Raw genomic sequence first — 24,448 nt, forward strand, 5'->3', positions numbered from 1 at the left:
CTCGCTCTCGCTCTCTTTCTCTCTCTCTCTTTCTCCTTTTCCCAAAACAATGGCAACCTCTGGCTTCTACTGATGCTGGGGTTTGAACCTGGAACCTTTGGTGTCTCAGGAAGGAAGGTCTTTCTGCAGAGCCACCATGCTATGCTGACAGTCTGTTCAGGTCTGCTGTGTGTTCCCCCCTTCTTTCTTTATTTTCTTTTTAAAATTTTAATCATTTTTATTGGTGATTTAATATTGATTTAAAAATTATGAGACAACAGTTGTTTAATTCCACATCATCCCCACCACCAGAGTTCTGTGTCCCCATCCCCTCCATTGGAAACTGCAATAGTTCTCCCAAGGTCACACATATGGGTTGACTATTATTTCTATAACTATTTATATTTATTGCCCATTTTTTCCTATGGTCTTGCCTTCCCTTCTTCTCTAAGTCACACCTCCATCTATTGCTACTTACAAATGCCCTTTCTTTTTCCTTCTTTTCTCTCTGGGTCTTCATGGAATTGGAGTTCAGAGTCCTCTGGTTATTTTCCCCTAACATTTCTCTCCCTCTGGGAGTATAGACCAAAATTATTTCGGGGGTTCAGAAGGTGGGATTTCTGGATTCTGTAAATGCTTCTCCACTGGACATGTACAAGAACCCAGGTTCAAGCCTCCAGTCCCTTCATGAGCAATGAAACAGGGCTGTGGGTATCTCTCCGTCTCTCTCTCTCTCTCTCTCTCTCTCTCTCTGTCTAAAGGCAAAAAATAGGCAGGGGAATAGTGGAGTCATGCAAGTATCGAGCCCCAGCAATAACCCTGGTGGCAAAAAGAGATGGTAAAACCTGTGAGTTTTGGAAATTGCCTATTTTATTGAGCACTGGAATCTGAATATATAGTACCCAGTAATACATAGTACCTGGCAAACATGATGGCATTCAGGAAAAATAAGGGGGGCAGGTGGTGTCACACCTGGTTAAGCACATGCATTATAGTGCATGAGGACCCAGGTTCAAGCCACTGGCCCCCTGCAGGGGGAAAGCTTCATGAATGATGAAGCAGGGCTGCAGGTGTCTCTCTGTCTCTCCCTCTCAACCTCCTACTCCCCTCTCAATTTCTCTCCATCTCTATCAAATGAAAAATAAATAAATAAAGTTTAAAAAAATGAGAGGAGACACTCAATACATACCTATTGAATGGAGTTGAATAGGATTCCAAAAATAAAATCAGATTAAATTTGAAAGACTGAATTTTTCTTGCTTGTTTACGCCATCAGGGTCATTGCCTGGGCTCTGGCCCAGCACAACTCCACAGTTCTCAGTGGCCGTTTTCCTGACAAAGAGTATGAGAGAGAGTTGAAGAGAGAGAACTATACCCTGTAATCTTGTAACCTACTATTAATAACAAATGATTTTTAAAAATCTACCACTAGTGGGCGATGTGAGCCCATTCCTTTAGTCCACGTTTTCCAGGTCCTATGGCCTTTGGAAACCTGCCTCCCAGCACCTGCCAGTGTGTTAGGTATTAGGGCTTTTTAACTGGATCCCACGCTGAATGAGCTATCTTTAGGTGCAACAGCATAAGAACAGTTAAACAGGCTGGCTTTTTGGGGTATGTGTGTGAGAGGACCTCACCACCTGTGGTTTAGGGTATTGACTCTGTAACCTCTCTTTTAAATCCCTTTGAATAAGATTAAGGATCTTTATTCAAGCATAATCAAGACACATTTTTCCATTTTTATAATAGAAATAATCTTGGATCCAGAGGTTAAATACAAAGCATGGCCTATTGGTTCTTTTTTGTCTTGTAGAGATGGGAAGATGGGACACAACAGGGTTTCTTGAGAGAGTATTAACATGCAGGTCCTACAAAGTCATTTCATTTAGTTATTATTTAAAAAAAAACATTTTGGCTTATACTTGCAGAGGGGGGAAATGATAGGGGAAGATGACCAGAGAGCTCTGAACTCCAATTCCACCAGGACCCTGAGAAAGAAGAGGGAAAAGGAAGGACATTTGGAAGTAGTAATAGGTATAGGTGTAACTTAGAAACAAAGAGGAGGGGAGTCAGGTGGTAGAGCAGCGGGTTAAGTGCAGGTGGCACAAAGCACAAGGACTGGTGTAAGGATCCCCGGTTCGAGTCCCCCTCTCCCCATCTACAAGGGAGTCACTTCACAAGTGGTGAAGCAGGTCTGCAGGTGTCTATCTTTCTCTCCCCTTCTCTGTCTTCCCCTCCTCTCTCTATTTCTCTCTGTCCTATCTAACAACAATGACATCAATAACAACAACAATAGAACAAGAGCAGCATAAATAAATTAAGAAAAACCTAAAAAAAAAAAAAAAAGGAAGGACGAGGATGTAGGACCTTGGGAAAACGAGCAAATATATACAGAAATAATAGTCAACCCCTATCTGTGACCTTGGGAGAACTACTGCAGTTTCCAATGAAGGGGATGGGGACAATTGGTAGTTGGTGGGAATAGTGTGGAATTATACCCCTGTTATCTTATGGTGTTGTAAATCAATATTAAGTTACTGAAAAAAAAGAAAAAGAAAGAAAGAAAGAAAGAAATTTATTAATGAGAAAGAGGAGAAAGAGAGAACCAGAACATCTTTCTGGCATGTGTGGTGCTGAGGATGGATCTCAGGAGCTCCTGTCTGAGTGTCCAGCACTTTAACCACTGTGCCACCTCCTGGGCTGCTAACATCAGCTCATTTGTCATGCTGTGTAGGAAGGCAGATTCCGGTCCCAGAGGTGGGGTTGGGTTATCATTCAGTGCTCTCACTGGCCATCATTGTTATTATTACTTATTCTTTTACATAGAGGGTGAGAGACAGAGATAAAGAGACACAGAGGGAGAGAGATACCATACCATTGCTCCACGTCTTGTCTGCAGGCACTACCATGTGGTGATCAGGAGCTCAAATCTGGTTGCTTGAACATAGCAACATGTATGCTCTGCTATGTGAGCCTCCCTCCTCTTTTTTTTTTTTTTTTAATGAGAATACGAGCTCAGAATGTGAAGTAACTGGTCCCACAGTTTAAATGGTAGAGTTGAGACCTGGCACCAGGGCTGGTCTGTGTTGTTGGAAGTCATTGCTGATTATTGAATATCACTGGAAATTCCTGAGGCCTCAGAAAAGACTATAATTTTCACCAGAGAGGGAGAGCAGGAATGAGTGGTACAAGCAGCACCTGGGACCTCAGACGTATGGGCACTGAGCTCCAACATCAGATTTAAAATACAAAAACAAAACAAAACAAAAACAAACAAATAGAAAACTTCCAGATAGAGAACACTTTTTTTTTTTAAACAGCCAAACAGATGCTGGACTCATTGGTGAAGTTAATATGATTAATATGGAAATTGATGGCTTTAATGCTGGAGGTGACAGACAGCTGCTGAAGTTCCTTTGGAAAAAGTTTTTCCACTACCACTGATTTAACAAAACAAAACAAAACACCACACCACACCCGGTGCTGTTCCCCACCACTGCCCCTGCTGTGTAACCTTTGCACTTGGCATCTGAGCCTCAATGACAGAGCCTTTGCTGTTGCTGCACCTGATTTCTTTGGGAGTTTTCTGGGAACCAGTCTTAGAAGACAAGCTGATTTGCCTGCATACCCAGCATAGCTGTGGGAAAGCTCACTGCTTCTTGGAGGCCATTTTTCCCTTTCTAAAATTTTAAGTTATTTTGACAGGACAGAGAGGAATTGAGAAGGGAGGGGGAGAAATAGACAGATATAGATAGATAGATAGATAGATAGATAGATAGATAGATAGATAGATAGACTTGCAGCACTGCAGTACTGCTTCACAGAAAGCTTCCCTCCTGCAGATGGCGAGCAGGAGGGCTCCAACTCCTGTCTTTGCTCATGGTAACATATTGCAGCTGAATCGGAGGTTCCATCCCTGGATCCTGAAACGCACTTTTTTTTTTTTTTTTTTTTTTGCCTCCAGGGTTATCTCTGGGGCTCATTTATTGCCTGTTCTATGAACCTAGTGATCTTGGAAGCCATCTTTTTTTTTTTTCTTCTTCTTCCATTGTTGTTTATTTGTTGCTGTTGCTGTTGTTTATTGTTGTATAGGACAGAGCGAAATCAGAGGGAAAGACAGAAGGGGGGAGAAAGACACCTGCAGACCTCCTTTACTGCCTGTGAAGCGACACCTTTGCAGGTGAGGAGCCGGGATCCTTGAGCGGGTCCTTGGGCTTTGCTTTATGTGAGATTAACCCGGTGCGCTATTGCCTAGTCTCCTGAAATTCATTTTTAAATCTCACCATTGGCAATGGAAGGATAGAAGAAGTGGCATGTTTCAGAGGGAGTGAAAATAGTTTAATAAAGAATGCTAGGACTCTATGAAGTTAATAAAAAATGGACATAATCTTTTTTTTTTTTTTTTTTGGATCCGGGAAGACAGCACAATGATTCTGCAAAGGACTCTGAGCTTGAAGGTTCAACATTCAGTTCCCAGCATAACCAGAAACCAGCGCCGAGCAGGCGCTGGTCAAAGAAATAAATAAGTAAGCATTTTTAAAATGTTACATTGGAGCCCTTTGAGAATTTTCTGTAAGCGCTCATAGGATGGGCTCCGGGCATGTGGGTGCAAGGTTCTGCTGGTGTCCCCAGTGTACCCCTCCCGCCCCGCGGGGCTGCTCCAAGGGCACCGTGAGCTGTCCAACGTGTCACCACCCTGGGGTTGGGTGGGGGTGCCCGCGTGGCAGGGTGTGCCCAGCGGGTCCAGGCTCCCTCTAGACCGGTCACTCCTTATCCAGCACTGGCAATGGGGGCCGCAGCCCCAGCCTCCCAAGATCCCTGCACACACCCCTTCTGGACCCCGCCCCTCGGATTTCCCTGGAACCCGCCCCCAGCCCCGTCCCCGCCCCCGGCCCCCTCCCCATTGGCCGGCGCTGCCAGGGTGGCTGCGATTGGTGCTCGCCGGCGGCCGCGGGCTTTAAGGAGGGAGGGCGGGAGCTCTGCCCACTGCTCTGTTGCCCAGCTGTCTGTCCAGCCCCGCGCCTAGTGGACCCGACCGTGCGCCCCGCTGTCCTGCCTCACTGTCCTTCCCGCCCCGCTGTCTGTCCGCCCGGCCCCCGTGCCCGTCTGTCCGACCCGCAGTCCACCCGACCCGCGTCCCCAGCCCCGCCGGCGAGCGAGCCTGAGCCCCGGCCAGCATGGTGGCCACGTGTCTGCAGGTGGTGGGCTTCGTGACGAGCCTCCTGGGCTGGATCGGCATCATCGTCACCACAGCCACCAACGACTGGGTGGTCACCTGCGGCTACACCATCCCCACCTGCCGCAAGCTGGACGAGTTGGGCTCCAAGGGGCTGTGGGCCGACTGCGTGATGGCCACCGGGCTGTACCACTGCAAGCCGCTGGTAGACATCCTCATCCTGCCTGGTGAGGTCTGGGGGTGGGGGTCTTGGTGGGGGAGACCCCAGGGCGGGGCAGGAGTGGCTGGTGGATACCCTCTTCCTGCCAGGTGAGGGGCTGGGGGCGGGGCTCAGGGCCAAGATTTACTCCAGGAGCTTCAGGGACTCGGGGCTAGCTGGTTGTGCAGGCAGTCCCAGGCAGCTGGGACTCAAACTTCTTCCCTCCATTCCTTCCATCCTTCCTTCCTTCCTTCCTTCCTTCCTTCCTTCCTTCCTTCCTTCCTTCCCTCTATCTCTTCTTTCCCAACCATCCATTCTCCCTCCCTTCCCTCCCTCTCTCATTCCCTCTCTCTCTCCTTCCCTCCTTTCTTTCTTCCTTCCCTCCTTCCTCCATTTTTTCTTCTCTTTCTTTCTCTTCCTCTCTCCCTCTTTTCCTGCCTTTCTGACAAGACAGACAGATGAAGACGGGGATAAACAGAGCAGAGCTACCCTCCGGCTCTGGCAGTGATAGAGATCAAACCTGGACACTCTGCCACTGCACCACTGCCCTGCCTGTTCTCTTATCTGGCCAAGTCACTTTGAGGAGAGGTGCTAACAAGGACAGGGACCCAAGTGGCTACATCCCCCAAACTGACTCTCTTTGACCCCCAACCCCAGCATGAGCTAGATTCTGCTAGCAGGGGAGAGAAGGAAGGGGGCAGATCTCAGCTCCATCAGCCCTGAGCAGAGTTTGGGATCCTGTGTGACCCAAGTGCTGAAACCTAATTTCTCCAGTGGGGGACTCGGACCTCTGGCCTTGGTGGCACCCCTTTCTTGCTGTAGAAGTGTTTGTGGGGCTCCCTTCAGAGCCCAAGGACACCAGAAGGTGGTGGGGGAGATGTCCAGCCTTCACCCCCACCCCCAAAGGCCCCTGGTCACTGCCCCCCTCACCCCTCTAGGGCACCTGCTTCGACTACTGTTCATCCCTGGAGCAAGTTGGGTGCTTGGGGAGGTTGGCACTGAAAGGCACCCAGATTTTGCTGAAATCCTTTCTGTGCCAGTCGTGTTTATCTCCGACCCCATTTAAAGTTGTCTTAGGTCACCCTGGTCTTTGAGTATGGGCATCTAAAAGTCTGTCCTTTGAGTTTAGATTTCCCGGTCCAGAGGGCACTAAACTGAGTGCTTTCTCCTGGTGGTGGCCTTCTGTTCTGGGGCTGTGGTCGCTCCTGAGCATCTCCACCTGCCATTTTCCCCTAGGTTTCTACTTCTACCAGTCCCCTTTTCCTCCCTGCTGCCCTGCATGGACTCTCCTTCCTGTTCTTCGTGAGCCAGGTCTCAACTCTGTCTCTTGCTTTGCCATCTCCTTCAAGGTGGAGTTAGCTCTGTTCTCTAGGCAGCCTCCGTCCACCATATGCACAGTCCTGGCTGGCCCTGATCTATTTTAGAGTTTCAGAAAGACACCTCAAGGTGCTGGCAACCCCAGTTTAGGACCCCACAGCCCTTTCCTGGTAGATCTGGGTCACCTTCTGAAGTCTAGTGCTCACAAGCTGGGCGACTGGGGACAAGCCACTAACTTCTGCACATTCCAAGTGGATGATAATACTATTAACTATTATTATTATTATCATTATCCAGAGCCCTGCTCAGCTCTGACTAATGGTGGTGCCTGGGATTGAACCTGGGAACTTGGAGCTTCAGGCAGGAGAGTTTATTGGATGTACTCTTTTCCCAGTTCTCTTCTCAGACTGTCTTCCAGGACTGTCTTTGGAATTAAATTAGATTTTTTAAAAAGTAGTATTGGGTCTGAGGAGACAGCATCATGGTTCTGCAAAACACTCCTGCCTGAGGCTTCAAGGTCCCAGGTTCCCCAGCATCACCATCAGCCAGAGCTGAGGAGAGCACTGGTAAAACAAGCAAATAAACTCTTACTTTCCCTTGGAGAAGGAGGAAGTTAAAAATTTTAAAATATTTATTTATTTAGTCCCTTTTGTTGCTCTTGTTGTTTTTTTATTGTTGTAGTTATTATCGGTGTCGTTGTTTTTGGATAGGACAGAGAGAAATGGAGAGAGGAGGAGAGAAGGAGAGACCTGCAGACCTGCTTCACTGCTTGTGAAGCAACTCCCCTGCAGGTGGGGAGACGGGGGCTCGAACTGGGACCCTTATACCAGTCCCTGAGCTTTGTGCCACATGCACTTAACCCACTGCACTACCGCCCGACTCTGGGAAGTTAAATCTTAAAAAGTTATCCCAGGGAGTAAATGTTCCATAAAAAGCAGCCAAACTTTTTTTTTCTCCACCAGTGTTATCCCTGGGGCTCAGTATTTGCATGACTTCACTGCTTCCTGTGGCTTTTTTCCCCCTTTTTTCTTTTTGAGATAGATGATAAGAGCTAGAGAGATAGAGGCAGAAAGAGAGGGGCCACAGCACTGATGTACCAACCATGAAGCTTCCCTTCTGCAGGTGCTTCCATGTGGTGGCCTGGAGCTCGAACCCGGGTCCTTGTGCATGGTAATGTGTGCAATCTCCCAGGTGAGCTGCCTGCCAGCCCCCGCCATACACTTGTGCTAAGAGCTAGTTGAGCTGGTGTGGTATGGGAGTCTTTGGCAGGAGCATAAACATCCAGGCTCCTTTCTCTAAAACCAAGTGTACCCAACACCCAACACCTAGTGCCCTGTTCTCAGAAGGCACTGCCCATTGGGCAACCGGAAGGTGGTAGGGAGGTCCTGCCATGCCTGCTTCCTTCCTTCTTCATACCTTGGCTGAGTGCAAGGACACAGCCCAGCCTCCCTCTTCAGATATCCAGGCATGGCCTGGCACCCATGGATAGGCACCCAGGGTGGGGCTTCGGAGACCCCGGTTCCCAGTGCAGCATCTCAGTGCCAGCCCTGACTCCTGCTTTCTACAGGGCTGCAGGGCTGGCCTCTGTGGGCCTCAGAGACAGCAGGCCCTGACCACAGCTCAGCCTTCATTGTTAAGGAGCCAGAGGCATCTGCGTAAGAGCCTATGTTCTGGCCAAGGCATCTTGCAGGCTCTCTGCTCTGCAGGCTCAGGGCCTTGGAGACTTATGGCTTTGCACTGGGCCTGGCACTCAGGCAGACAGTCAGGAGGCAAAGGCCGGGCTGGACTTATCACCTCTCCTCCCCCAGGCCTTGCTCTCCTTCCCTCCAACACAAAGGGAGAAGAACAAACTCAGCTTTTTGTTTCCAAGGAGGGGAGTGTTTTACTGCGAAACAATGTAGTCAAATCTGTCCTGTTGTGCCCACATCACCTCAGAATCACTTCACAGCAGCACCGTATATTCTAGAATCTTCTTAGTGCATGTGATTGCATGATATTCCTTGGCATTTTACCTGACAGTCCTAGCTTGTGTGTGTGTGTGTGGGGAGCTTCATGAGTGGTGGGGCAGGGCTGCAGGTATCTCTCCCTCTCCCTCTCTCATCTCTTCTCTCCTCCTCTCTATTAAAAACAACAACAACAACAACAACAACAACAAAAGCTGTCTAGAGTGGTGAATTTATTGTGGAGGCACAGCCCCTGCATGAATCTATTTGTAATTTATTGCACATTTGCATAATTGTTTGCGTGGTTCTAGGCTCTGTGTCACCTCCACCCCCACTGTGATGGTCAAGGCAGCCACCTACCTTCTGTAGACTCTGGATGTTGGGGGTTCCCTTAAAGCAATGCTCAGAGATGGGGGGGCTGGATGAGGCTTGACTGTGTGCAGGGACCAGACCCTGTAGGCATAGCACCTGATGGTGACACTGGGAGCAGGCGGGCCTACTTAAGCCTATTGAGGTCATGGGTTATTTTCCATTTGCTTAGTGTAGCCTGTGCACCATTTCAGTGCTCTGGGCCACTCTAATCATGCAGAGAGAAAGAGAGAGAGAGAGAGAGAGAGAGAGAATCTGAATGAGAGGCCACGGTGTCATAGTTTTCTCCACCTTCCATGTGGCAGGGCCTGGAGCTGGACACATGACAAACCAGCATACTGCTCAGTGAACTGTTTTACTGGTTGAGGTTTTGAGTTTGGGTTTAAATCTTTCACAAGGCGATAGAAGAATGGTACAGGGCTCTGGATCCATCAGGCTGGAAGCTTGGACAGTGGTGTGAACCAGGAAGCTCCTATAATGTCCCTCCCACAATCTGTGGACCACCACTGCCCTTTTTCTTTTCTTTTCTTTTCTCTTCTCTTCTCTTCTCTTCTCTTCTCTTCTCTTCTCTTCTCTTCTCTTTTCTTTTCTTTTCTCTTTTTTTTCTTCTTTTTGATGCTGTGTCATTTGAAAGTGGGGGCAGGAGAAACAGCATGATGATTTAGCTAAAGACTTTTTTTTTCCCAGAGCACTACTCAGCTCTGGCTGATGGTGGTGCAGGGGATTGAACCTAGAACTTTGGAGCTTCAGAAATGGGAGTCTCTTTGCCTAAACACTATGCTGCCCCCCCATGCCCCGCCCCACCCCCTACTTCCCATGAAGATAGAGACAAAGGGAAAGGGAGAGAGAGAGAGAGAGAGAGAGAGAGAGAGAGAGAGAGACTACAGCACTAAAGCTTCCTTCATGTCAGTGTGGTGGAGACTGGATTCAGACCCGGGTCTCGCACATGACAAAGCAGCACACTATCCAACTGAGCTAGTTTACTGGATGAATAAGACTCCTTCCTGAGGCTCTGAGGTCCCAGGTTCAGTCTCCAGCACCATCATCAGCCAGAGCTGAGCAGGGCTCCGGTGTGTCTCTCTGAATCTTTCTCTGTGTATCTCCTGTATTAATATTGATGTAAATACAGTACTATTACTATTATTATTGTTACTAGAGCAGAGCATGTGGAGTGACTCCGAGAAATGGGAGGCACATCCTAATCCTGGAGTGGGGTCCCAGGTGGGTCCTGGCCTGGGGTCCCTGAGGCCCCTGAGGCCCCCTAAAGTCTCTGGTGTCCCCCAAGGCCCCCCATAGTCTGCTCTTCTCCATCAGGCTATGTGCTGGCTTGGGGACCCTGGGATCTGAGTCGCTGGGACCTGTGGGGGTCCTACAAGGCCCCCAAAAGTCTGACCCCTCTCTCCCCCAGGCTATGTGCAGGCCTGCCGGGCACTGATGATCGCAGCCTCAGTGCTGGGGCTGCCGGCCATCCTCCTGTTGCTGACGGTGCTGCCCTGCATCCGCATGGGCCAGGAGCCTGGCGTGGCCAAGTACCGCAGGGCTCAGCTGGCCGGCGCGCTGCTCATCCTGCTGGGTAAGGGGGTACAGGGGGGCTGCTCTTCCTGCTGGGGAAGGGGGTGTAGGGGTGCAGGGCCCCATCCTGCTGGGTAAAGCACTTCCACAGCCCTGGGTGTGAAGCAGGAGGGTAGACAGGAAGCTAGGTGACTGCAGAGGGCAGATAGTGGGTAAGAGACAGAGGAAAAGAGAGACAGAGAGAAGGAGAGACACCTGCAGCTCTGCTCCACTGTTCCTGAAGCTTCCCCCCGAAGGCTTGAACCTGGGTCTTTGTGCATGGTAATGTGTGCTCAACGGGTGCATCCCCACTGGAATTCCCCATGCCTGGCCCATAGCAGGCTGAGTGGGAGTTTCTGTACATTGGGCCTCCAAGGATATTTATTGAAAATTTCCCAAGTGACTCTGAGCATGCCTTCTCTGAGCACAAGCGCTTCAGTTACTGCATTAGGAAAGCCAAGGAAAGAGGAGGAGGGCGAGAGGAAAGACAGCCATCCAGGGAAGGTCTGAGCTTTCACTCAACAAGTGCTGCCTGAGCACCTGCGGAGCACTGGGTGCTATACAAGGGGCAGGGGTGAGGGGGTGGGGGTGAGGGTGGAGGTGGAGGTGGCTGGAGCAAAGGCCATTTGCTCTGTGAGACCTGGATGTCTTGGTAGAGACTGGTGTGTGTGCTTCAGACAGAGTGGGGAGACATCACAATGGGTCTGCAAAAGACATTCCTGCCTGAGGCTTAGAGGGCCTAGGTTCAATCCCCAGTAACGCCATTAGCCAGAGAGCTGAGCCGGGCTCTAATCTCTCTCTGTATCTTTTTTTTTCAGTTATTTTAAAAACTTTATTTATTTGATAAAGGCAGAAAGAAATTGAGAGGGAAGGAGGCGATAGATAGGTAGATAGATAAAGAGATAGATAGATAGAAAGACATCCGTGGCCCCGCTTCACCACTGGTGAAGCTTTGCCCTGCAGGTGAGGATGGGGTCTGTGATCCTGGGTTTTTGCACAGGTAACATGTGCTCTCAACTAGGTGTGCCACTGCCCAGCCCCCTCTCTGAATCTATTTCTTGTCTCTCTCTGTCTCTGTGTGTGTGTGTGTGTGTGTGTGTGTGTGTGTGTGTGTGTGTGTGTGTGTGTGTGTATGAAGGAGAGGGAGAAAGGGAGGGAGGGAGGAAGAGGACTGGGAAGATAGCATAATGTTTCTGCAGAAGATTTTCCTGCCTGAGGCTGTGAGGTTCCAGGTTCAATCCCCAGCACCACCATCAGCCAGAGCTCAGCAGTGCTCTAGCAAGAAATAATAATGAAAAATAATTTAAAACACTGACTAAAAAACAAGCAAACACCAGGCCACTGTGGAGATGGCTGGGCTGCCCAGCTGCATCTGCAGGCCCGGGGCTCCAGGTTCCATTTCCAATGCTGCACAGCCCATAATGGTGCCTCACATCCTAGCCTCTCTCTCTTAGGACATTAACTGTTAGACAGATCTCTCAACAAAACTAAAACAGGTACACAGACCCTGCCAGGGTTTCCTCACCCAGATGGGGGCTTTCTGAGCACAGAGGACCTCATGGTGAGTATCAGTGTCTAGGAGAAGATGGCCAGATGATGGTGGGAGGGGTGGACACCTGCCCACGGTGGCTTAGCTTAGCAGCTCAGGGGCCTCTCCTGTGCTTAAATCCCAATAGGAGATGGACATTTTGAAGACCATAGCTCTTGCTGCCAGAGTGGTCTGTTGTATTAGGTGTTCATCTTCAGAGATTCTGGCCTTCCTTCCATGTGCAAGTCACAGAGCACCCATCAGAAAGAGAATACATTAAAAAGCAGATCAGTGCCGGCAAAAAAGCTCACCTGGGTAGTGCGCTGCTTTGCCATGTATGCAAGTGATATTCAAGCCCAGCCCCCACTGCCTTGAAGGATGCATTGGTGCTGTGGGCTCTTTCATTCTCTCTCTCTCTCTGTCAGTATATATCTAGAATTGAAAAAAAAATTTAAAAAGCAAACACCACAACCTGGTAGAAATTAATGATATGATAGCAAAATTCCCAAGGAGAAATTGGTCTTAAAGGGGCTGGGTGGTGGCACACCTGCTTGAGTGCACAATGTACAGAGACCCAGGTTCGAGCCCCCAGTACCCACCTTCAGAGGGAAAGCTTTTTGAGTGGTGAAGCATTGTTGCAGGTGTCTCTCTTGTCTCTCTATCACTCCCTTCCCTCTTCATTTCTGGCTCTCTTTATCCAATAAATAAATAAAGGAAATATAAAGAGAAAACTTAAAAAAGAGAAAGAAAGGAAGGAAGGAAGGAAGGAAGGAAGGAAGGAAGGAAGAGATAAAGAAAAGAAGTTGGTCTTAAAAAGTCCAAAACTCTTGACTTGGTTGGTGGCACAGAGGCTAGAAAGTTGAACTTAAAAAGCATGAGGTTTAAGTCCAATATGTAGCATTGCATGTGTAAGGGTGATAGTCTAGTGTTTTCTCTCTCTCATAAAATTATCTATCATCTATCTATCTATTCATCTATCTATCTATCTATCTATCTATCTATATGTAAACAAATAAACCTTTCACAATAAAACAAATGCCTTAACACAACTGAAGGGTCCACTTGACCATTAATAACAAAAACCACTGAAAAAATAGCAATTGTTTGAGACTTTTTAGTTGAACCAAGTGAAGCTTCTGCTTACCTATCTGGCCTGGGCTGGGATGTGGACAGGGCAGTGAGGGGGCTAGGCAGGGGCAGGGGGTCATGAGCCCAGAGTGAGACAGTCAAACCTACCATTATCATGGTCCCCATCCCTGCCCCAGAGCAGCTTGTGTGTGTCTCTGGGTGGGACAGACAGACCCAGGATGCTGCCCTGGCTCTCACAGCCCTGGGCAGCCAGCTCCAGTCCATGCCCCTGTCCTTCCTTGTGTCCCTGTCTTCCCCTGCCTGCTGCCATTGCCCCTGTTCCTGCCCCTTCTTCTGCCCCTGATTACTGCCCATTGGCCATGGTGGAGGAATGAGCCCTGAAAGTGCCCTTTGTGTGGCTCAGGGTCACTCACTCTGCTGGGAGAAGCTGGTGCTGGGTGTGAACATAGAGGTTGGCACTGGGGGCCAAACCCAGGAAATGTCACAGTTAATCTTGGTGGGGATTCTGGAAGTTGTCTGAGGCTTGATTTTTCTTCTGACCCTGAAATTCCTTATTTTTCTTAAACCTTTTTTTTAAAACTCAGTTAAAGTTTTATTTATTTATAGATAAAGGCAGAAAGAAGTAGGGAGAGAGAGAATGAGAGGGAGGAAGAGACAGAAAGACATGTGCAGTCCTGTTCTGCCACTCAGGAATCTCCCCTGCTGCAGCTGGGGTCTGGGGGCTTAAACCTTAGTCCTTGAACTTGGCAACTGTGTACCTCACTGATTATGCCACCAGCAGCCCCTATTTTTCTGAAACCTTAAGAAATCATGTCCGTCTGTCCTGCAGCAGCCTTATGTTCCCAGAGGTGTAAGTTTAATGACCTGGAGCTCTGGCTTAGTCACAGGGGAGGGGGCCTAATGCTGTTTCATGAGTGGATGAACAGAAGGACAGAAAGACAGATAGGCTTTTGGGTGGCATGGCAGGGGCCTTAGATCTGGGTGGGATCTAATCTGCTGTGGCTTTAGAAGCACCCTTCCCAGCCAAAGGTGCCTTTGTCTCTAGTCCCTTTATAGCTTTCTTTCTTTCTTTCTTTTTTTTTTTTTTTTTAGTATTTTCTTTGGGCTTATTACTGGGTTAAAACATATATACATACATATATACATATCCAACATGCCAATATCCCACCAGCTAACTAAAATCCCCCCTCTCTCTCTATATATATATATGTATATGATTAATGATTTGCATTCAGCATTAAATACAGTTCTTAATACATGTATAAAATTTCTCAGTTTTTTGCAAAACACCCTCAGCCTAGGTCCTCCTCCACCATCATACACTGGGACCTAAAAGACCCCACCACTTCCCACCAAGTCCTTTACTTTGGTGCAATACACCAAACCCAGTCCAAGTTCTACTTTGTGTTTCCCCTTCTGTTCTTATTTTTCAACTTCTGTCCATGAGTGGGATCATCCCATGTTCATCCTCCTCTTTCTGGCTTATCTCACTTAACATGATTCCTTCAAGCTCCATCTAAGCTGAGGTGAAGAAGGTGACTTCATTCTTTATAGCTGAGTAGTATATTTACCACAAATTTCTCGGCCACTCATCTGTTGTTGGGCACCTGGGTTGCTTCCAGTTTTGGCTATTACAAATTGGGCTGCTATGAACATAGAGATAGATCTTTTTGGATGGGTGTGCTTGGTTCCTTAGGATATATCCCCAGGAGAGAGAATGCTGGGACATAGGGTCTAGCCTTCTGAGAGTTCCCCAGACTGCTCTACTTTATCTTATCTCAGAAGTCCCACCAGCCCTGAGTCTGGGATGCTTCTTCAGTGTCCCTGAGCCTCCTGATAAGATGGGAACAATCACTTCCCTCTGAGGTGAGAGAGAACAGAGGGATGACGTGCAAACAAGCCACTGAGTGGGGATCTTAGACTGAGCTCCACGGAGTGTTAGTGAGGAGGGTCAGTGACCAGCTTATATCCTGGTCTGGTGCAAATACTGTCACCCCCTCCTCCATTTTTTATTTGACAGGACAGAGGGACATTGAGAGGGGAAGGGGAAGTAGAGAGACAGAGAGAAAGAGAGACACCTGCAGTCCTGCTTCACCAGCTCATGAAGCTTCCCCCTACAGGTAAGAACTGGGGACTCAAACACAGGTCCTTGTGCATGATAATGTATGCACTTAACCTGGTAATCTACCACTGCCCCGCCCCCAAATGCTGTCTTTGTAGAAATCAGAATGTAGAAATTATTGGAGGTTAATTTTTGCTTATCCCATTATATGTATTTGATTTTTTTATTTATTAGTGATAGAAGGAGTGAGAACCAGAGCCTCATTCTAGCACGTGTGATGCAGGGGAACCAAGCTTAGGACCTCAAGTTGGGGTCCAAGACTTCATTCACTGTGCCACCTCCTGGGACGCTATTTCATTTAAAAGGCCTGATTAAGCTATCCAGCTGGAAACCCTATTGTTCATTATTGATTCTGCTTAGTTCTCCTTCTGCTACTAATTAGAAAGGACCTAGTATGGTTGTTTCTTTTCTTTTCTTTTCTTTTCTTTTTTTAATTTTTTATTTATAAAAAGGAAACATTGACTAAACCATAGGATAAGAGGAGTACAACTGCACACAATTTTCACCACTAGAACTCTGTATCCCATCCCCTCCCCTGATGGCTTTCCTATTCTTTATTCCCCTGGGAGTATGGACCTAAGGTCATTGTGGGATGCAGAAGGTTGAAGGTCTGGCTTCTGTAATTGCTTCCCTGCTGAACATGGGTGTTGACAGGTTGATCCATACTCCCAGAATATGGCTGTTTCTTAGGGAGATATGATAGAGAATGGACTTCATAAGGATTCCAATTCCTTTTGTTATTTAAAAAAAACGTATCCCAGTAGAATTGGACTTTTAGTGGTGAACTTCATGTACTATATACAGACAATGATTTTCCCCCTTCTTTTTTCTTCCTTATTTGATAGGACAGAGAGAAATTAAGGGGGAAAGAGGAAAGAGAGAGGGAGAGAGAGAGAAAGAGAGAGAGAGAGAGAGAGAGAGAGAGATCTGCAGCACTGCTTCACCGTTCATGAAGCTTCCCCCCTACAGGTGGGAACTGGGAACTTGAACCTGGGTTCCTGTGCTTGGTACTGTGTGTACTCAACCAGGTGCACTACCACCCAGCCCCTAATGTTTTATATATATATATGAAAGAGAGAGAGAAAGGAAAGAAAGAAAGAAAGGAGGAAGGGAGGAGGGGAGACAAGGAGGGAAGGAAGAAGAGGGGTTCTACAGAAGACTTTTTTTCCTGAGGCTCTGAGGTCCCAGGTTCATACCCCAGCACCACTATCAGCCAGAGATGAGCAGTGCTCTGGTGATTAAAAAAAAATTATCTAATTGACATGTGGTTGCCTTTTAAAGATGGTATTTTATTTTATTTTATTTTTTAAAGATAATGATGTGTGTGCAACAGAAGTAAAGGGAAAATTACTGAAAGCAGGCCAAGAAGCTTGTGGACTGTAATCATCCACTAAATATTTGCCAAAAGTCAGTTGCATATGTGAGGGAGTGTGTCCCCTGGCAGTTTGTCTCCTTTAGTCAAAATTTTGGAGACTGCAATGGAGTCCTGGTGCAGGGTGGTGAAAAAGAAACTAAGCTGAGGTGAGAGTGTCTTGCAGATACTTGTCACAGGGAGATAGGAAATTGTACCCATGTGTCAGCACCTGCACTGTAAACCATTAACCTCCAACACAGTAAAAACAAAACAGAAAAAACCCTGAAAATGACACATGAAAGAAGACAAGTGAAGTACCTTCTAGTTTAAATGATAAGACAGCAAACAAATATAACCCCAACTATCTATCAGAAATCCATTGTAGCCTTTAGTTAATTGTTCTCTTTGTGGAAAATTAAAGTTAGTGACTTTTCAGGCTGTGACAATAGCCTTCATTATAGAAGGCGATACTCATTATACTGTAAGATGTCAAACAGAGGGTGACTAAAATTTTTTTAATTTGGAAAAATTTCCAAACATACACAAGATAGCAAGAAGAGTACAGTGAACACTACCCACCAAAACTCATTCTCAATAATGGTCAACTTAGTTATACTCTGATATATCCACACACTTCTTGTTTTTTAGTTCCCAGATTTTCTTTTTAAAATGTTTTCAAAGATCTATGTATTTTCATGAGACAAACTAGAGCATTACTCAGTTCTGGCTTATGGTGGTATTGGGGATGGAACCTGGGACCTGCAGGGCCCCAGGCAGGGAAGTCTGGAGAGCTATCTTGGGCTGTCTCCCTGGCCCCAGTTTTTCTGTTTTCAAAAAAACTTCAGAAGTGCTATCATGAAAGTCTTCACCTACCATTGTTAAATCAGAATAGCTGAAGTGATTTTTAAATAAAACTAGTGCTTTCTGCCAAAAGTGATGGTTTTAGTAACCACTAAAAGTGCCACTAAAAGTAACAAAGTCTATAAGACAGAGGTGCTCACTTGAGGAGTAAAGAAATATCAGGGCTTAGTGTTTTGTTTTGTTTTTTTAATTGTCTTAAGTCTAAAGAGACAAAGGTCTATCTCTCCTTGACACCCCACCCCTGTTGTTGCCCTCAAGGTCAAACACACCTGCACCAATTTCTATTTCTCCTCATGATGTCAGTCTAACTCCACGTGCCACTACATGCCACCTTCTCCACACGCTAAAGGTTATAACCACATTTTACTGCTCTAAAGTGGCTTTTCTAAATACTTTGCCTACATCAAAACTATTGTTTACTTTGAGTTATGTAGGATGCGGCCTGTCTATCTACCCTCTAAAGAGCACTTTGTGTTACATTATCTGAAACTTAACAAAAGAAGCAAACAAGCACATTCTGTGAAAAGCAAGAGATTCTAATCGTGAAAGGACCAGATTCAAATTCTTCATAATCCAATCTACTCAGTAATGCTTTCTTCTCCCATTTATTTTCTCTGAAAGAGAGAGACTGAGAGAGGTGGAAGGGGGAGGAAGAGAGAGGGATGGAGGGAGAGAGAGAATCTGAACACTGTTTAACTTTGGCATAAGATAATGCTGAGGACTGAACCTGCATCCTCTGAGTTTCAAGCCTGCACATTCATACACCCACAAACTTAATTATCTCCATGGTGTCTCTACACTCCCCTCACCACCCCTCTCTCTTAGTTAAGACCATTTCTAGTTTCTCTTTCTACTCCTGCCGCTTCCCTACTGCCCATGGCAAATTCTTTCTCCTGTTCAATAAACTATCATATCCTCTGAAAGTGGAAGGGGAGAAAAATCCATGTGTTAAACTCTCTTGTTCTGTTTATGGATGCTTAATTTAAAAATAGCTTTTGATGACGTACAAGAAAATCAGTGAACGGGTTCCCTTTGTCTTCAGTTTTCTTTATAGGTAATTGACTTTTTAAGAAAAACATTTTTTCCCCCATATGATGAAAAACCCCACAACAAATTATCTTTCTGTGTCTGTAAATAGAAATCTAACAGGTCTTCTATGTCTTTCTGAAATCTCTAGTTTGTTGCTAGTTGTGTTTATGCTTCATAGTTTTCAGTTAAGCAGTAATCTGACTTGAATTTTTATTTTTACTGATTGAAACATGTTCCATGTCCCCCTTTAAACCATTCCTATAATCTTGAGTTTCCAAACATGCTTTCTCAGGGTTCATTGGAAGGGCAGAGCATGGCAGTGAACCTTGTCTTACTCTCCTGCTGTGTGGGGGCCTGTCATCTGCTTGTGGTTTAGATGTGGTTCATCTTTGGGAGACACAGTACTTCTACGAAGCATTCACTTATCTGCTAAGAAATCAGAGCCTGCTGGCCCTCATGTGCCCTACTTTGCCTGGATTATAAAAGAAGGAGATCTGGGCGGGGGAGGCCGTACAGCGATTCTGCAAAAGACTTTCATTGTAAGGCTCTGAGGTCCCAGGTTCAATCCCCAGCACTATTATCAGCCACAGCTGAGCAGGGCTCTGGCAAAAACAGAATCCAAAACATACCATCACCACCAACAAAAGGAAGGAAATCTTAATTAGTTAACGCGCATGTTTGAAACTTGAAGGATGCTGACATCATACTCAGGCTTTACGATTTTGGAAAAGAGTGTTGGTGTGTATCAAGTGGAAAGCAGGCTTGAAATGAGACCACCTTTCACACATCTATCCGTTTGATCATCTTTCTGTCCATCCATCTACTACCTGGACTGCAGGTTGATATTGTAGGTTGACTGTTGAACTGTCTGGATCTTTTTCTGATTTTCCTTTTCCTAGTGTATTCTGTTCCAACGAAAATTAACAAAGTCTCTCAAATATTTGAAACCAAGAGTGAGAGCTATATTTGGAGTATTGAGCCTGATTCATTCTTTGTGTGGAGAAAACCTTGTTTTCTTACTTTGTTTACAGAAAGGGAGAAGGATTAAAATACACAAGGGGCCTCTTTTTAAAAAAATTTATTTATAAAATGGAAGATCATAGGATAAGAGGGGTATAGTTCCACACAGTTCTCACCACTAAAACTCTGTATCACATCCCCTCCCTTGAAAGCTTTCCTATTTTTTATCCTTCTGGGAGCATGGACCCGGGATCTTTATGGGTGCAGAAGGTGGAAGGTCTGGCTTCTGTAATTGCTTCCTTGCTCAACATGCGTGCTGGCAGGTTGATCCATACTCCCAGCCTGTCTCTCTATTTCCCCAGTGTTGCAGGGCTCTGGGGAGGCGGGGCTCCAGGACACACTGGTGAGGTTGTCTGACTAGAGGCCATTTCTTATCAGAGACCCTAAACCCTAGACCACATCTGCAACTCAGGTTCCCTGAAATGTGAGGGAAGGCCTGAGTGTGTGCATGTGTGTGCTGTTTCTCTAAACACAGAGTAGGTGAAGCTGTAAAAATTTGATTTGAACCATAGGCTGTTTTGAAACCAGTTTGTTGTTTATAGGGAATATCATTTGGTTTGCCTCAAATCAGTTGCTTGGGAATCGACATGTTTTCCTGAGCAACTCAACTTTTTATTTCTGCCCTGTCCTCCAGACCAGGCTGTATGTTTTGTTATGTCTTTGCCAAGATGCTGCTTTTGCCCACAGCAGATGCATTCTCATCTTGGGGCTTGGGCTGTGTGCTAGGTTATGTACTGAGACAGAGCACCTACTGCAGTTCCCTCTGACTGGAACACTCTTGAGGTTTTACTGTCTCTTATCCTAACAGAAACTGTCTTTTCTCTGAGTTTTGCCTTGGCTGTGACTGTGAAAATAGCCAAGCAGTTTTGCAAAAGTGTCAGCTCTGAAATCATGGCCAGAAGAAGAGAAAGGGGAGGGAAAAACAAAACAAACAAACAAAAAAAAACAATAACAATGAAAACACTGTTTCCCTGTACCTCCGGTGTTCAACAGCCTGAGCTGGAAAGAGAGGATTCAGTTAGCAATGTGGTTGAGCATTCTATTCTCAGAATAGAAAAACATCTTTCCCTGCTATCGTATGTAGAGGTATTGCAGAAGCTGCCTGGTTTTACTTTTATATTTTTTTCTTTTCTGCTCAGTCTGGCTTATGGTAGTGCTAGGGATTGAACCTGGGACCTCTGAGGTTCAGGCAGGAGAATTTTTTTTGCATAACCATTATGCATGCCCCCTCCCTGCAACTGACTTGTTCTTAAAGAAAAAAAACGAATCCATTGACATATAGACTTCATTTTCTTGGATAATCTACACTAATATAATTCACACCTAGTAGAGCAGGTTTAGGCTGTTTGGAGTTACTTTGAGCAATTTGAAAATTCAAAAAAAGAAAATTCATTTCTTTCCCTCTTCCCCCTCACCTTTTCTTCTGACTTGACTTTTCCTACTGTATTATATTGCAACAAAATTAAAAATAAATCCCTTCTGCAACGATCATTTTCAGTAAAAGAAAAAATTTTAAATGGAAAAAAATCCTTAAAACTTGAAATTAAGACTAGTGATTAAGATTTAAAAAATCGATTCTAGAACCCACATGTCTTGTACCTTCAGTACTCACCACAGAAAGGCCCTGGCTCTAGCTGCCTCAGGCCTTTGACTGTGAAGTGACCATCCTGAGTGGGGAATTGAGAAGGGCACCAACTTTTCTGTCATTTCCAAGCAGCCCGGTCATTCCAGTCATTCCACTAGGATAGACTGAAGATACTATACACATATGCTGGGCACTTACTATGTGCTTGGTCTCAAGCTAAATACTCACTTTGCAAATAGAAGTAAGACAGGGTCCAAAGACTTGCACTGGGAAATAGTTGTGTTAAAGCAATAATGGTAAGTTTAGACCAGATAAGTCACAGCAGAATTATGAGTATCAATAGCAGGAAGTCAAGGTAAATAAGATCAACATTATTTGGACATAAGTGACATGTCTATAGTTTAACTTTGGAGCTCTTTTGGGTCTGCCACGTGTTGAAAACAAGGCACTCACAGTTTTCTTTGAAGACTTATTTATATTTATGTTTATTTTATTTATATTTATTTTTATTGAGAAAGTGAAGGAAGAGGAGGAGGAAAAGGAGCAGAGGAGAGAGAGATAAAGAGACAGACAGAGCATCACTCTCATACATGCGATGCTGGGGATTAAACTCAGAACACCTTGTTTGAGAGTTCAACGCTTTATCCACTGTGTTACCTCCTGGGATATGGAACACACAGTTGGATGCAAGTTTTTGATCAGCTTGGCAGAGATTTGGGCTCAGTTTTGGGAGTCTGTGGTGGGATGCCAGGTGTGTGTGTGTGTGTCTGTGTGTGTGTGTGTGTGTGTGTATGAGAGAGAGATCCAGGTGTGTGTATGTGATCCGGATGTGTGTGTGCAGGTGTCTCTGATGCAGGTGTCTCTGGTGCAGGTGTGTGTGTCTGTGTGTGTGTGTGTGTGTGTATGAGAGAGAGAGAGATCCAGGTGTGTGTATGTGATCCGGATGTGTGTGTGCAGGTGTCTCTGGTGCAGGTGTGTGTGTCTGTGTGTGTGTGTGCATGTGCGCACACATGCCTGTGCGCAGGTGTTTGTGACCAGGTATGTGTGGTGCCGGGTGCATGTGTGTGAGGTGCAAGAGTGTGAGATTCAGGTGTGTGTAGTGCCAGATGTGTGTGTGAGGACCAGGTGTGTGTGTGTGGTGCCAGGAGTCAGGTGCGTGTGAGGAGCAGGTGTGCCGTGTTGCTTATCCATGACTGGCCTTTCTGTCCTGCAGCCCTGTGTGCCGTGGTGGCCACCATCTGGTTCCCAGTGTGCGCCCACCGTGAGACTACCGTGGTAAGCTTCGGCTACTCGCTGTACGCGGGCTGGATCGGTGCAGTGCTGTGCCTGGTGGGTGGCTGCGTGGTGGCCTGCTGCTCCGGGGATGCCCAGGCCTTCGGGGACAGTCGCTTCTACTACGCCTCTGGCTCCAGCTCACCCACGCATGCCAAGAGCGCCCACGTCTGAGGCCGGACACCTGTGGGTACTCGGACATAGCACCCAGCAGTCTCAAGAGAAGACTTCTCTCCTGCAGGCCCCATACTTTAGCTCAGAGCATTTCATGCTCTCTCCTGGTCCTGCCCTCTCTGGCCTTTTTCCCCTCAGGCATTCCTGCATTACTCACTAAAACATGCACACGTACCCATCTGCTTCTGTCTCTGAAATCCAGACATCTGGCCCACATTGTTGAGCTGGGTGTTGGGGAGACAGAGGCCCTCCCCACCTCTTCCAGGGTGAGGCAGCCTGCTTCCCCAGGCCTTGACCTGCCCTCTCCCCCACCCCAGAGTCCTCAGTTATAAGCAGTAGAGACACGTGCAACTGGGGACACGGGGTAGGGAGGTAGGGAAATCTGAAGCTACCTTGCCTGGGGAAGCTTCCCTTTTTGTAAGTCTAGGGCCAGGGCTGGGGGTATTTTTCAGTTTGGGGTTTTGCATTGCTCTGTACATATTTTTTTTTCCAAGATGGATCGTTTTTATAACCACAGTTTTCCTGACTTTCTCGATTCATCAGCATAAAGGAAATGAACCAACTAGATTTTAACTTACCACTAAAAAGCAATCCAAGTGGGTGTCATTCTGACATGTCGCAAGACCCTTTCAATGGCCAGGTTTGTAGGATATAGTTTTTAATCTGATTTTGCATATGGCTTCCATTTAACATGTTTTTAAACACTTCCTTCCCTGCCTGGGTTTTCATCCTGCCAGCCCTCTGGCAGGGATGTTCATTAACCTAACTTGTGCTGTTCAACTTGGCTTTTACGGGTGTAAACACTGATCAGTATCTGAGACCCCAAACTCTCCAAACAATGATGGTGCATTTCATTCTCTAAGTGAAATCTGTGCAATAAAAATAACAGACTGTCTGCAAAATTGGCCTGTCATGTTGTCGTCTACCCAGAGATATCACCTTTTTATTCTACTTTATTTTTTGTCGCCAGGGTTATTATTGGGGTTAGGTGCTGGTACTATGAATCCACTGCTCCTGGCGGCCATTTTTTTTTCCATTTTATTGGCTAGGACAGAGAGAAATTGAGAGAGGAGAGGGAGATAGAGAGGGAGAAAGACAGATACCTGAAAACCTGCTTTGTGGCTTTGAAATGATGAAGGTAGAGAGGAGGGGCTTGAACCTGGATTCTTGCATGGATCTTTGCGCTTAGCGCTATGTGAGCTTAACTGGGTGCAGCACTGCCTGAACCCTCACCTATTTCTTTTTTAAAAGTGATTTGTTACTCTCTGCTTATAATTTACAGAGAACCTAATCCAAGAACAAGCCATTCTGCAGTGCCCTGAAATATTACAAGTTAACGTTTTAGCTTGTATTGTGGCAGTAACGTTTCTCTTGTGTGCTGTCTAGGCTATATATATAGTTAATAGTGATGTTGGTCTGGGGGAAAAAAACACAAGTATTACTCTCTGGCAAATGTCATGCCAGGAATTGAACTCAGGACCTCATGCTGCAGACCCAGTGCTTTATCCACTGTCCAATTTCCCGGGCCAGTCTTTAGGCTTATTGAACAGAGTGAATTGATGGCATTTTAAAGTCATTTGTGAAAGGATAGCTGTCAGAAGCCCAGTGCCAAGTGCTTCACAATTAATGCCCTTCATCCTCTTTTGAGCACTTAGTAGAAGTATTGGTGGGGTGTAAAGGAACTATAAAGCAAATCCATTTCATTCGAGGCTGAAGTAAGACTATCTCAGCCCAATATGCTCTAATATGTACCTGTGGTTATTTGGAAATTTTGGACAAAGGCAAACACACTGAATTGGCTTTTTGTTTACTTTTGATTCCAGAAATAGAACTACTCTAAAAGAAAAAAGACACAGATGATCATCTGTTTTTGGTAGTATTCT

The 24,448-nt window shown here is 46.2% G+C and overlaps 1 protein-coding gene across 1 annotated transcript; it reads left to right on the top strand.

Annotated features, from left to right (window-relative positions):
* Window positions 1-4,958: 4,958 nt before the first annotated feature.
* Window positions 4,959-23,467, top strand: CLDN11 (claudin 11). Its single transcript, XM_007517853.3, has 3 exons — window positions 4,959-5,379; window positions 10,389-10,553; window positions 22,333-23,467. Exons 1-3 carry the CDS (start codon window positions 5,154-5,156, stop codon window positions 22,563-22,565), a joined length of 624 nt encoding a protein of 207 aa, XP_007517915.1. The 5' UTR covers window positions 4,959-5,153; the 3' UTR covers window positions 22,566-23,467.
* The last annotated feature ends 981 nt before the right edge of the window (window positions 23,468-24,448 follow it).

This window comes from Erinaceus europaeus, chromosome 14 (genome assembly GCF_950295315.1).
Source record: "Erinaceus europaeus chromosome 14, mEriEur2.1, whole genome shotgun sequence".
Lineage (NCBI taxonomy): Eukaryota > Metazoa > Chordata > Mammalia > Eulipotyphla > Erinaceidae > Erinaceus > Erinaceus europaeus.

What these genes read in the sequence shown, in the direction of transcription:
- CLDN11 (XM_007517853.3), top strand. Translation starts at nt 5,154, where the DNA reads ATGGTGGCCACGTGTCTGCAGGTGGTGGGCTTCGTGACGAGCCTCCTG. An exon ending in AGACATCCTCATCCTGCCTG is followed by an intron (nt 5,380 to 10,388) that starts GTGAGGTCTGGG and finishes TCTCTCCCCCAG; the next exon opens with GCTATGTGCAGGCCTGCCGG. An exon ending in CGCGCTGCTCATCCTGCTGG is followed by an intron (nt 10,554 to 22,332) that starts GTAAGGGGGTAC and finishes TCTGTCCTGCAG; the next exon opens with CCCTGTGTGCCGTGGTGGCC.